General features: G+C 36.4%; 1 protein-coding gene across 2 annotated transcripts; it reads right to left on the bottom strand.

Moving 5' to 3' along the window:
- Window positions 1–697: 697 nt before the first annotated feature.
- LOC123866127 (insulin-related peptide 2-like) lies at window positions 698–3,154 on the bottom strand. Of its 2 annotated transcripts, none has more exons than XM_045907482.1 (3): window positions 2,963–3,154; window positions 2,046–2,247; window positions 698–959 (listed from the first exon to the last, which is right to left on the bottom strand). In XM_045907482.1, exons 2-3 carry the CDS (start codon window positions 2,245–2,247, stop codon window positions 787–789), a joined length of 375 nt encoding a protein of 124 aa, XP_045763438.1. In that variant the 5' UTR covers window positions 2,963–3,154; the 3' UTR covers window positions 698–786. The 2 variants fall into 2 exon arrangements, with proteins under 2 accessions (XP_045763438.1, XP_045763439.1); XM_045907483.1 differs by having other exon boundaries at window positions 2,967–3,154.
- Window positions 3,155–13,900: the final 10,746 nt, after the last annotated feature.

Raw genomic sequence — 13,900 nt, 5'->3', positions numbered from 1 at the left:
CTAATTATTATTATTTGACGCCCTAGGTATCACTGGATGGATGAAACCATTGGTTTTAGAGCCACCCCTACAGGCGAAACAGAGAAAAATTGACAACCCTCGAAATTTTCCGAAAGCTAGTATAACGTGTAATATTTCTATGTCGGAAGCTATGATCTTGCATAGTGAGTGAATGAATAGGTGCAATGAAAAACAATTTTAATTTATAGACAAAATCTCATCAATAACAATATTACAACAACAAAAAAACAAACAAGTTTAAAAACCTGAGCGTACCAATACTTATCTACAACTAGAGGATGCCCGCGACTTCGTCCGCGTGATTTAGATTTTAGATCCCGTGGGAACTATTTGATTTTCCGAGATAAAAAGTTGCCTATTTCGATTACAGGGACGCAAGCTACTTCGCTACCAAATTTCATACAAATCGGTTAAGTGGATGGGTCTTTACGAATCCCGCGGGAACTCTTTGATTTTCCGGGATAAAAAGTAGCCTATGTCCGTCCCCCGGGTTATAAGCTAACCCTGTACCAAATTTCGTCAGAATCGGTTACACTGTGTGTGAAAAAGTAGCAGACAGACAGACAGACAGACAGACAGACAGACCGACAGACAGACAGACAGACAGACAGATAGACAGACAGACAGACACACTTTCGTATTTATAATATTAAGTACCTATGTTATGTATTAAAGACTAAAGTCTCCTATCGAGAATAATTCTAGAAATAAGAGAACGTGAGTCGTATTTTGAGACGCGTTTTGGTTCCATTGCCGCGTGGTGAACTAGCTGCAGTAGGATAGCAGCTCTTCGATGCTGCAAGCTTTATCGCAGCACTCGCTGACGACGAAGCGCTTGCCACGAGATGGAAGGCCCAGACCTCTCGCTTTGTGTATCGGGATCCACGGCCAGCCGATGTGGTTCTCCTGCTCTTTGTAGTACGGGGAGAGGATTGCATCTGGAAGAATGACAATTTGTGGTTGAACACATAATATTTTCATGGTTGTGAAACCATGGCATAATAAGTCATGGTTGAAGTACATTTCAAACAAAAATTATCATTCTTATCGTTTCTGGACGGACCATACGTGAGGATTATATCCTTATAGTTTTGATTAGAAAATTTATTGATTTAGAATGACTTTTATTTTTTCTCCTTTCTTTCTAGATGGACAATGCGTGAGGATGCTGGAGGCTGAAGACTAGGAAAAACTAAGGGAATTTGAGACTACAGTTTTTTTTTTAATTAATAGATACGTGTAATCTTCACGCGCGGTTGAAACTTGAAGAAAAACTAAACGCGGGATTGTATTTTTAACCCCCAACCCAAAAAGAGGGGTGTTATAAGTCTGACGTGTGTATCTGTGTGTCTGTGTATCTGTCTGTGGCATCGTAGCTCCTAAACTAATGAACCGATTTTAATTTAGTTTTTTTGTTTGAAAGGGGGCTCGATCGAGAGTGTTCTTAGCTATAATTCAAGAATATCGGTTCAGCAGTTTGGAAGTTATCAGCTCTTTTCTAGTCACTGTAACCTTCACTTGTCGGGGGTGTTATAAATTTTTAATTTACACTTGTTGAATAGGTTTGTTCGTTCGAAAAGAAAAGTGCTCAGACTTTCAACTCAATGGTCTAAGAATCAGCGCATGCCAGACCTTCGTTATTCTATAAAAGTTGAAAGTTTATCTACGTGTTGTCCCCAACACAGAGAGGAACGATCAGAGACTATTTTTGGATCTAGTGGCTTTGAGAGAAAACAGATAATAAAATATGGTGTAAAAAATCTTACGTCAAAGTATTAAGTCTAATTTTTTTATATTTTCTTCGGAATGGTAGGAATCAGGTCAAGCATTACCAGACTCTAAGTGTCTATGACGTAAGAGTTTTTGCACATTTATTACCTGTTATCTCCCAAAGCCACCACGATTACCCTCCACCTCCCATGGCCCCACCAACCTCTCGGTTATACGGGCCGAATCGCGGGAGAGCCCATCGGTACCTGCTCTTGGCGTAGTTAGCCACCATGATTACTAGTATGAATACTTACTATACATAGTCCCAGCTTCAGACCTTTTTTCGCTTGAGAGCTCATCGAAGCAGATTAGCGCGATCACCCTGGCCAGGCTTCTGCCGCAGTAGTACTGCGGCCTGACGTCCTGGTACAGCAGCGAGTTGCCGCCAATGTGCGCGCAGCTTAATGCAACCAACATCATCAGAGAAAACACCGTGAGGGAACGTTGGTAAGACATCTAGAAGAAGGAGATGAACTTTATCCAGAACTAAACCCGCCCAATAAGGATACGATTGGACATGATGAATCCGCAGTCCATAACCCAAACCATCAAGAAGTGGAAGTGGCAGTGGGCAGGCCATGATCATAGGAGCAATGGCCGTTGGAGCTGGAAAGTGCTAGAGTGGAGACCACGAACAAGTAGGTGTGCGTATGCGTGAGGCGCCGTCTAGCAAGATAGATCGACGATATTTAAAGGAGGGTGGTGAGAAGCGGCTGGAAGCCTGAGGACCGGGTGTGGTGACGCTTCAATTATAGGTATTATTCGTAAAAATGACGAGATTTCTTATCATATACCTACCGACTTCATTCAAATACTTCGTAGTGAGTTACCTAGTTCGGTTCTCATTTAAATCAATCAATCAAATGTTACGGACATGTTCTAGAAAATAAAATCGAAGTAAGTAGGTAAATACTTATGTCTGTAAGCCGGATTTTACTTACCAACAATAAAATTGCTTACATTTGCCCTGTAACTTTGTAACTACACATTTTATAAGGAAATCTAGTAGGTAAACTACAGACTTCAGTCTTAACATTTTATTGAGTTACATTGGGTAATATTCAAATGAGAATCACACTTATAGGTAAAGTTTATGAAGTTAACGCTGGGCAGCGCGCGAGGGAAACTTCTCACATTTTTAATCGAGTAACAATAAAATCGGTTGAATTACCTACCTTTCCTCCTCTCGTAGTTTCGCTATCGAGTCGGCGGGTGACTATGGAGAGATTCCCGGACACCTTCCCATTTTATACGCTTCCCGAAGTGCTGGATATTTAATATTCAATAACATGTCGCGATTGTATGTAATTGCTTAATCGAAACTGAAAGCGTCAGGTTTGTGAGCCTTCAGAAGGTAAAGGAGGTGTTTTCTAAGAACAAAACATAATATACTTAATGTTAAGTGACCTATATAATTATATTATTTTGATGAACATTGAGCAAAGATTCAGCACGTCTTGTAAGACCTCTCCGATTCAGGTGCCATAGATCAAGTGGCGTATGCGTATCAAGGTATCAATTATGCGTATCTTATACTAGTAGTAATATATCTAACAAACTCTTACTATATAGATGGTTATACTCGACGCAAGCCTACGAATCCCTTAAGAGATCCCTAAGAAAGTTGTAATAAATTACCCGTGCGAAACCGGGACCACTAGTAGGTACCTAATAATTGTCTTAACTTCTACTCTATACAAACCACAACCTTATAATATGAAGTATAAACTCTTCGATTCTTTACTTTCAATTATTAATATTATAACTTAAAAATTAAACAACCCCCGACACAAAAACCTCTATAAGAAAACTAGAAAAGAGCTGATAACTTTCAAATGGCTGAACCGATTTTCTTCGATTATAGCTAAGAACACTCTCGATCAAGCCACCTTTCAAACAAAAAAACTAAATTAAAATCAGTCAATTCGTTTAGGAGCTACAATGCCACAGACCGATACACAGATACACACGTCAAACTTATAACACCCCTCTTTTTGGGTCGGGGGTTAAAAATAGAGCTGCTTTCTCCCTTACCGAACTCTAGCAAAACAATACTTTCCACTCAAAAAATCCATTAGTACTTCAGAATAAAGAAAGTCCCTAACAAAGTTAGCATAAATATTTTTCTAGACCGCTCGGCACCTTCCAGTTCTTTCTTTGCGAAAACTAACTAAAAATTGTCGCAAACTAGCAACTTACCTACTAAGTAGGTATTTCTGTTTAAATCAGGCTATACACGGGACGAGTTTCCTCGTACAAGTGCACTCCCTAAAGAACCCTCTTGAAACGAGGCTGTGTTGTTACTAGAAGCATGTCTATTCAATTGTTAGGGTTCCGTATCCGAAGATGAGAAGGGTGACAACGAGATTCTTATCTACTAAGCCTCCGCTCTCCGTCCGTTTATCTATCCTTCTGTCAGCGGGCTGTATCTCATGAACCGTAATAGGTTATATTGAAATTTTTACAGAGCGTATATTTTCTATTGCCGCTCAATCAATTTATAGGTAAGTACATGAATGACGTGAAAAATCTTACAGACATCTGATTGGTAGGTATGTTAATAAAAAAATGATATTTAACTCTGCCCATCTTCACTTCACACAGGACCTATAGGAGGTTTATAAAAAGTACGTAAGTTGTTGTAAAATACCTAAATTTGAAAATAAAATGTGATGAAACTAACTACCCATAAGTAATTTAGTAACTTGTACAAGTCATTGCACTGTTTGTAAAAAACACTCACAGAAATTCAACTCCAGCAACTTTTGTATACTATAAACTTGCATTTGATGTAGACAATAATTATGATAGCAATTTCTGCAAGAAAACTTGTTACAGGATGCTTGGCATTCCTATTCCGAATTATTTGGTCATCGTATTTTCGTTCAAAATATAGTACTATTCAAAAGTCTGGGCGCAGCCACCGGGTACAAGGGACTCGTGGAACGAGTAATCAAATCAATCGATTCAATTACCCACTAACTTAGTCCGGGAGTACTTGAACCGTGTCTACGCGGCCTAAAAGAAAAGTCGACCATTGGGAGCGGAGACTTGGCGAGTTGAACAAAGACAAAACTTGTACTAAATTAAGCCATCTAAAGTTGTAAAGATAAACTTGAACAAACGTACACAAATGTAACAAACAGTTGGTCAATATCATTGAAATCAAAAAATCTATAGAAATGCTAAAGAAGCGTTGTTGCCGCGCAGATGTGTAGAAAAACACCAGCGCGTATTATTGTATAAACAACGTATTTTGCAGTTTATTTTGTCTGCGTGAATTTAGGTTTAGGTAACTCATTAATTATTTTCCTGGATAAAAAGTAGCCTATGCCCATTCGTGAGATACAAGCTGTACCTTTCACCAAAATCGATTACCTAAACGAATTTGCAGTGAATCGCTAGCAGACTGATATACAGACACACTTTCGCATTTGTAATAGTAGTTTGGTCGATTTACGTTTCTTCAGATAGTGAAATAATTATGTGGAAGGACCTGAGAGCCCGCTGCATTATTACCAAAATAAAACCCCTTAGAATATGTTTGATGGGAAAGAGGTCACTACCTTCAGCAATGAGGAATATGAAGCAGAGAAAAATGATAGAGCTTTCGACAGTTATTATTTTGGTATGAATTGCTCAAAATGGTCGCCACGCCTGGTCTACCAAAACATACAAAAAGTAGATCAACTGTAGAATAGTGGTTACGTAGGGGTTATTTGGGGCGTCTTGATTCGATTCCGGGCACGCTCCTTTTACTTTTTAGAGCTACGTGCATTTTGAGAAATAAAATACCACTTACTTTTAGTTACCATTTCTCACATTCTTCTGAATTCAGTGACCAAGCTGTAGTGGAGAAAACCCATGTTTGAAAGTTGGATCCCTTTCGATCAAGGGAGTTTGCCAAACATTGGGACATACGTCGCATCATAATTAGACAAGTTGACCAAGCCCCTTTGGGATTAAAGGATGACAAGGTTTCGGTGTTGATAAATAAGTTAGTAGGTAAGTGCGGATGTATTTCGTTTTCCGCAAAATATTAACTACTCGTATGTTCTTCCAGTCAATTTTATCATCTCTTTTGCACCAAGAGAATTTATCATTATCCTCGTCATTATCATCAACCGATAGACTGTAGTCAATTGTAAGGACTAAACAGGCAACAGTGTTGCGCCGCCTGAATCCAGCGGCTCGGCTCCCTGCGATTCGTTTGATTTCGTCAGTCCACCTTGTGAAGGGTCTTCCAACGCTGCGATTTCCGATGCGAGGTTGCTGTTCCAGCACCGTGGACCTCAGCGTCTATCGGTTTCTCTAACTATGTACCCTACCCTTCAGTTCAATTTAATTTAAATTCGACCTTCAAATTTTCGCCGAATCGAAGGCTTTGTTATTTATATTATCATCAAACCAAAAAAAAAAGTAGCATGGTGTTGCGTGGTGATGATGATACGTAGGTAGGGTACTAATGCTTGTTTGGTTGATTGCTTTTCCTGGATGTTTAGCAGTTGGAGGGCGAGCATATCGCATGCTGCACCTAAGCTAATCATCCATCCATCCATCCATCAGCCTGTATGCGTCCACTGCTGGACATAGGCCTTTCCAAGAGCACGCCACCAAACACGGTCCTCCGCCTTCCTCATCCACCTTCTTCAGGTCATCGGTCCAGCGGGTAGGAGGTCGTCCCACACTGCGCTTGCTAATCATACCTAAGTAACCTTAGTATTTTTAACCATTAATTAATTAATTTTAACCATTAAGACGATACAATACAATGTCAACGGAAAAGAGACTCAACTGGAAATGTCACAAATGCAGAAAAACTCCAACACAGGCTGAGACTATAGATGCTTCAAACATGCTAAAATCTACTGCGCAATGTGACATGTTAGACAAAACTACTATAAAAGATAATTTACTCAGTAATAACACTTCTAAATTTACAAAATTACATAACCAATCACTGGATAATATTACATGTACCTCAATGGAAGATATACACTATTCATCTTTAAAGGATGTCAGTACTTGTAGTCTCCCAGACCTCTCTACAGTCGATAACTCGCAAGTTTTAGACCTAAAACAGGATATAGCAGGACTATCTACCCAGTTAGAAAGTGCCCATGAAGAAATTGAAAAACTAAATATAGAAAACTCACATCTGAGAAAGTTAGTTGAAGACCACGAAAAACAAATAAAATATCTAAAAACCATATTAAATGACGGAACAACCTCTGGCAATACAACACCAATACGCACGAAGAAAAAGAAATCGAAACACGCACTTTCAATACAGACACCTACACAAAATACGCCAACCTCTAATGATTTAAGAAATGCGTTCTCTACACCTAAGACACAAAATATTATAACTATGGATGTAGCCACGCCATTGATATTACACAAACCGACAGAAATAATACTCTCGAAAATGGAAACTACAACAGCAATATCATTAAAATCAGCAACCAATGAGGAATTCAGACAACTAAACAGTAATGACCAAAATAAAACAGGACGAAAAATTTATATCATAGGAAGTCAACAATGCAAAAACTTGTCAACAGCGCTCATGGAGTCGAGAATTAATAATCCTTACGAGAAATATACTATTGAAGCATTCACTAAGCCTGATGCATCGACTGGGGAAATTCTCAAATTGTGCGACTTATACGATCTTTCATGCAATGACAAATTAATACTTACGGTAGGCGAAAATGACAGTGATCCAATAAAGATCTCATCTGACTTATATGCTAAGATAAACTCACTACCACAAGTCCAGATTATTGTAACAAGTGTAATTTTTAGTAAATATCTAAATGAACACAAACTTAACAACATGTTGCGGCTAATTTGTAACAAATTTCCTAATTCTACTTTTATTAACTTGAATAAAAACATTTATGGAAATAATGCGTTATCTAATATGTGCCTCAAAATTAACTTTATGATTGACCAAATTGACTATAATAAAAAATTTTTGAATTTCAAAAAACTTAAGCCTGGTGGTAATAATAATTTGGGGAAAAATATACCAAATACAAGATTTAATAAACATTCTCCAAAAAAAGGAACTATTCCTTATTATTTCAAAAAGGTAACTCGTGACATGAATGAAAAAACCGAACACACCATGACTACTACTCAGGACTCGGTAAAGAAGGGAACTATTTCTGAAGCTGACGATAGCAAATATAGTAAGTTTCAGTTTTTTCTTGCCAACAGCTAACAATTGTACCTCAATCTGTAAAGTCCTGCATCAAAATGTTGCTGGGTTTCTGGCAAAAAAGGATGTTATAGAAATAATGATTGAGGAATTAAAAACCCAGACATATTGTGTTTTACTGAGACTTTCATTCCTAAAGGACATGAAAGCAATTTAAAACTTAATGATTATATACTAGCATCACATTATTCTAGAATAAAAAGAAGGGGCGGTGTTTGTATTTTTACATCGAAAGAAATTGTATCAAAAAACCTAGAATAGCTACATAGTTTAAGTGAATTCGAAACATTTGAATGTTGTGGTTTAGAAGTAGTGGATAAAAATCTATTTGTCATCTGTGTCTATCGAACACCTAGTTCCGATGTTAACGTATTTTTAAAAAAATTGAGGGCAATACTTCAGAAATACTGTAAAAGAAATAGAAATATTATTATAGCAGGCGATTTCAATATAAATACATTGCATTGCAACAAAGTTTCTGAAGAGTTGCAGCAACTCGCTCAAAACTTTAACTTTAAACTACATATAAACTTACCAACTAGAAAAAATACGTGCATTGACCATATTTTAAGTAACATTGACGGAGCCTTAGGTACATTACACCACCATGATATTTCGGACCATAATACAGCGCAATTATTAAGCTTCACATTTGACAACATTAAAAAAAATTTATCAAGGTTCAGGTATAAACGTAATTACAGTAATTATAATATAAATATGTTTAAAAATCACCTACAAAGTTTGTCGTTCAGAGACATCTTTGAAGAACAAAATTTAAACACAGCGTTTAGCAACTTTCATTCCCTAATAACTGTATTATATAAACTTTGTTTTCCTAGACTAAAAATAAGTGTGCAGAATAGGGGAAAGCAAAAATGGTTAACAAAAGGGATTCGAATAAGCTGTAAGAAAAAAAGAGCATTAAGATATTTAACTTTTAAAAAAAATGACGACAGCATTAAGAGTAAGTATACTAATTATGCGAAAACATTAAAATATTGTATCACTAAGGCAAGAAAATTGACTAATTCTAAATATATAGCAAACAGTAAAAATTTATGGTATGCCACTTGGAAAATTATTAATAATGAGACAAAAAGTGACAACAATGACACATGTATAGAATCAATATCAGTAAATAACAATAAAATTACTAATGCTAAAGATATAGCAAATAGTTTTAATGATTTCTGGATAAATTTGACAAATAATAGTGATAAAAACTTTAAAACACAAGCTACTAAATCCAAAATAAATAGTAACATAAACCAAAATAAAACAGGTGCTAGTTTGTTTCTTACTCCTATATCTGAAAATGAAATGATAAAACTAATACAATCATTACGCAACACTAAATCAGTAGGTTATGATGAAATTATAACGAAAATCATTAAAACATGTACATATGAACTTGTACCAGTTTTGACACACTTAGTTAACTTATCTTTTATAAACGGCGAATTTCCCGATGCTCTCAAAATATCAGTAGTAAAACCATTACATAAAAAAGATGATAGAAAGAGCCTCAATAACTACCGTCCAATTACACTTGTGCCTATTTTCTCAAAAATCTTCGAAAAAGCAATGTATGATCGACTATCGAAATTTCTTACAAAAAATAATATAATTAACAAACAGCAATTTGGATTTCAAAAGAACAAGTCCACGACCCTAGCAGCATTCCAATTAACTAACAAAATATCAGAATACATAGATTCTAAAAAACCCACATGTGTCGTATTCTTTGATATGAGTAAAGCTTTCGATTTCGTTTCGCACAGCATCCTCTTGAACAAGTTGGAGCAAAATGGAATCAAAGAACCGGCGCTTAGCTGGATAGAATCATACCTAAAAAATCGCAAGCAATGTGTGGAAATAAATTCTATTGACGATAGTGGTACTATAGTTCCTCAACGTTCTGACTTTAAACTTAACAAATTTGGTGTTCCACAAGGAAGCGTCCTTGGAACATTACTATTTTTGACCTACATTAATGACCTACCTTGTGTAACAAAAAATGATTGCTATTTATTTGCGGATGACATATCTATAGTCGTGACAGGTAATAATAATGCTGAAATTAATAAATATGAAAAAGACATCAATGATGAAATAAATACTATCGTGAATTGGCTAAACGATAATAACCTACAAGTAAATATCAACAAGACTACCTACATGCAATTCAGTATAAGTAACAGATCGAATAACTTCAGTCTTAATATAAAATATAATGATAATCAAATTGAAGAAGCACTGCATACTAAGTTCCTAGGATTACTACTAGATAAAAATCTTAAGTGGAAGGAACATGTTGACATGGTATGCAAAAAGATTAATCGATACGTGTACGTGCTTTATAGATTGCGTAAAACAGCCTTACCAAATACGGTTCTTGCAGCTTATCATGGATACGTTGCGTCAGTGCTCCGATACGGATTGATATTATGGGGAAACTCTAGTGAAGCTAATAGGGCGTTTATAGCACAAAAGAGGTGTGTAAGGGCTATGACAGGAGCCTTCTACTTGGACTCCTGTCGACCATTATTTCAACAATTACACATTCTACCACTCCCGTCTATGTACATCTTTGATATTTGTGTATTTGTTAAACAACATGAATATCTGTTTAGCAAAGCACGTGATATTTATCCGAGGAACTCAAGAAATAGGGATCGACTAGTAACAACATATAGAGCCAATAATGCAGCATACCGAAAGTGTAGTCATGCCATGTGCATAAAAATATATAATAAACTACCCCCAGGCTTACGTCAGTTAACATCTTTAGCACGTTTCAAAAAAGATCTTTTTTCGTGGTTGTTAAATAAATGTTTTTATTCAATAAATGACATGTTGGCACTGTAAAATAATATAGGTATAATAATAATTTTATTGTGACATAATATTAATTTTTAACATCTTTTAAATTTGACATAATGTTAATGTGACATAATATTAATTTTTAACATCTTTTAAATTTTGACATTGTTCTACTTGACTAATTATTGTATTAATTATTATTATATTTGCATGCCAGAAATGGTTGAATACACTGGACTCATTGTATTTATTATGCTATTTGTACCACCTTTTGTCAGTATTCAGCAAATAAAGAATTTGATTGATTGATTGATTGAATAACCAACTAAGTAATTTTAACCATTTGGTGGTTGGTCTATTTTGGCGGATTGTAGCACAGTAAGGTTCTTGCTCAAAATGGTCCAAACTGTTACTCCAATTACGAATTAGGTAATATCGATAGGTATGTCTCAGTATATCAGTGACAAAAATCCTGGATAATATGACCTGGATCTGAATTGCAATTTATATTAACACGGATTTAAGGGAATCCCTTCACATAAATTTATCACGGTAAATTCGTCGTGGGTATGGCCCGGTTTACACGACGTTTCTACGGATTTTTTCAATGTAGAGGGCGAAGTGGTCGTAAACTGAAAGTTTAGAATGAGCCTAACGTACCAGACACTATAAATCTTCTTCTTATAAGTATACTACATAGAAATGAATCCCTCTTTCCCTTGGTCACGCCATAACTTGAGAACGACTGGACCAAATTGGATTCTTTTTAACCCCCGACCCAAAAAGAGGGGTGTTATAAGTTTGACGTGCGCATCTGTGTATCTGTCTGTGGCATCGTAGCTCCTAAACTAATGAACTGATTTAATTTAGTTTTTTTTTGTTTGAAAGGTGGGTTGATCGAGAGTGTATGAAAATCGGTTCAGCCATTTGAAACTTATCAGCTCTTTTCTAACCTTCACTTGTCGGGAGTGTTATAAATTTTTAATTTACAGTTGTTGTCGTACTATTTGTAATTGTTAGGGCAAGGTTTATATGAAAGAACTAGCTGATGCCCGCAATTTCGTTAGCGCGGATATAGGGTTTTGTAAAAATCCCTTAGGAACTCTTTAACTTTCCGGGATAAAAAGTAGCCTATGTATTAATCCGGGGTATAATCTTGTATATCCGCTGGACGCGGACGAAGTCGCGGAAAACAGAAGAATAACTTACTTAATAAGAATACTAGTTCTTATATATTCTCTATCTTTAACGGTTAACTTTAATCACCAAAATAAAGCAAAGAGGGCTGCTCAAGACAGTATTTAACCAACTAATCAACATGTAAACCGGCTTTATAGGCTTTCAAATTACTTAACTAAATCCATCAGGTGTCTCGTTTATTAAAAATCCTCCATTTTAAAGGGACGGCGTGGTTGCTAGTTCCATCGGATTCCATCGTTTCATCGAACTTCCAATCTCGGGCGCACTTAAGCCGTCAAATAGTGTGAAACGGCTCGGAACATTGGAACTGACATGGAGACACTAGGGCACCCGCAGACTAAGGGAAGAGATAGGCAGGTGCCTTTAAAAATGAATCTTGTACAGTTGTTGATGACACTTGCGTGACGGTTTTTATTTAACACAGTACCATTACTAGGTACCTACAACATTGACAAACTAGCAAAGCATTGCTACAATCTCAATGGTTGATTGGCTGATTCTTGCTGCAACAATACATTTTAGCCAATACCGAGAGAGTGCCGGCCAATCAGAGGTGATTGTCACACTGTAGCTCTTACCAAATTCGACTCAAGAATCTAGAATGAAGGATTTAATCTGGAATTGTCATGGTGCAGCAATGAAAGCTATGGATATTCGTCTTACTGGGAAGTCGAGGGTTCGATTTTCGAATGTCTAGCATTCCGATTGGCTAAATTGTAGGTACTTTTATTCATTCGACCAAAACGCTTTTTCCAAGGCCTTTTCCGTCAAAGTGACCTTCATATTTTCAGGGTAGTTTTTCTTTTAGTCTGCGGAGGAAGCTGCATAGTTACACTTCATTTAAAACCCTGTTCCACATCGCTGAGCATTCTGAGATAGTGGCCATGACGTGTTTGTGCGGTGAAAAAGAAAATATTTAAATGAGGCGCTAGCCAGCCTTGTCAGTTCGGGTTTATGTAGCTGTTCGTTTCCTGAAATTACATATTTTGCCTACCTACTTAGTTACTTACATAGGTACCTATACAATAACAAAGACCTCAAGAGCAACGAGTATAGTTTCCTTTCATATGTAAGAAACTCATCATCATAATTATTTTGTCATCATCATCCTCATTTCGAGAAATATACACAGCGTGGCATGCCCCTTCGACGCCTCCCTAATGTAAAAACATAAAAATTTACGAAATGGAAATTGCTTTTATTAAATTTTAGGCCACAGCGCTGTGTGAGTTGAATTGTCGTAACTAGAGTCGCTAACCATATATACAGGTACGGATATAATTGTATTTGACGATGCAAAAGTATTTGTAAAAGTTTATTCAAATGAAAAATATTTCTATTCTGTTACGTTGTATTACGTGGATTTTAAATTTCGTTTTTTTTTTAATTGTTGTTTCTGAAGACCATTTCCGAACAGAACACCTCGACAGCTGACATTTGACATTGACATACATGACGGGAGATTTTAGAAACTTGTCAAACGCTTGTTGCTCTTCTATTCTACATTGAATTTTCAACCTTAACACTATTGAAGTTAAAGTCAGTTTTTAACGATCAGAAAAAGCACGTCTTGAGATTGTAGAGTGATTGTGATTCAGCGTTGCCAGAATGTTACTTTTGTAACATTTTACGTTACTTTTGACCCCCTCATGTTTCCTCCATGTTACACGACTCAAAATGTTACTTTACGTTACTTTTAGGACTTCATAAAAATATTCAAATTTTTCCCAGCAAACCAAAAATAATCGTGAAACGGAACGCATCCAAAACAGTTTTCGTTTGTCGTAATTGACCCATTTGTTAGTTTATTTCACTTTCTCTAAGTTATTGGTCTAAGTTCACTTTGTTTTGTAATTA

The sequence above is a fragment of the Maniola jurtina genome, chromosome 6, assembly GCF_905333055.1.
Source record: "Maniola jurtina chromosome 6, ilManJurt1.1, whole genome shotgun sequence".
NCBI lineage: Eukaryota > Metazoa > Arthropoda > Insecta > Lepidoptera > Nymphalidae > Maniola > Maniola jurtina.
The sequence above is the reverse complement of the archived record's forward strand: the minus strand, read 5'-3'. Positions and strand labels throughout refer to the sequence as shown.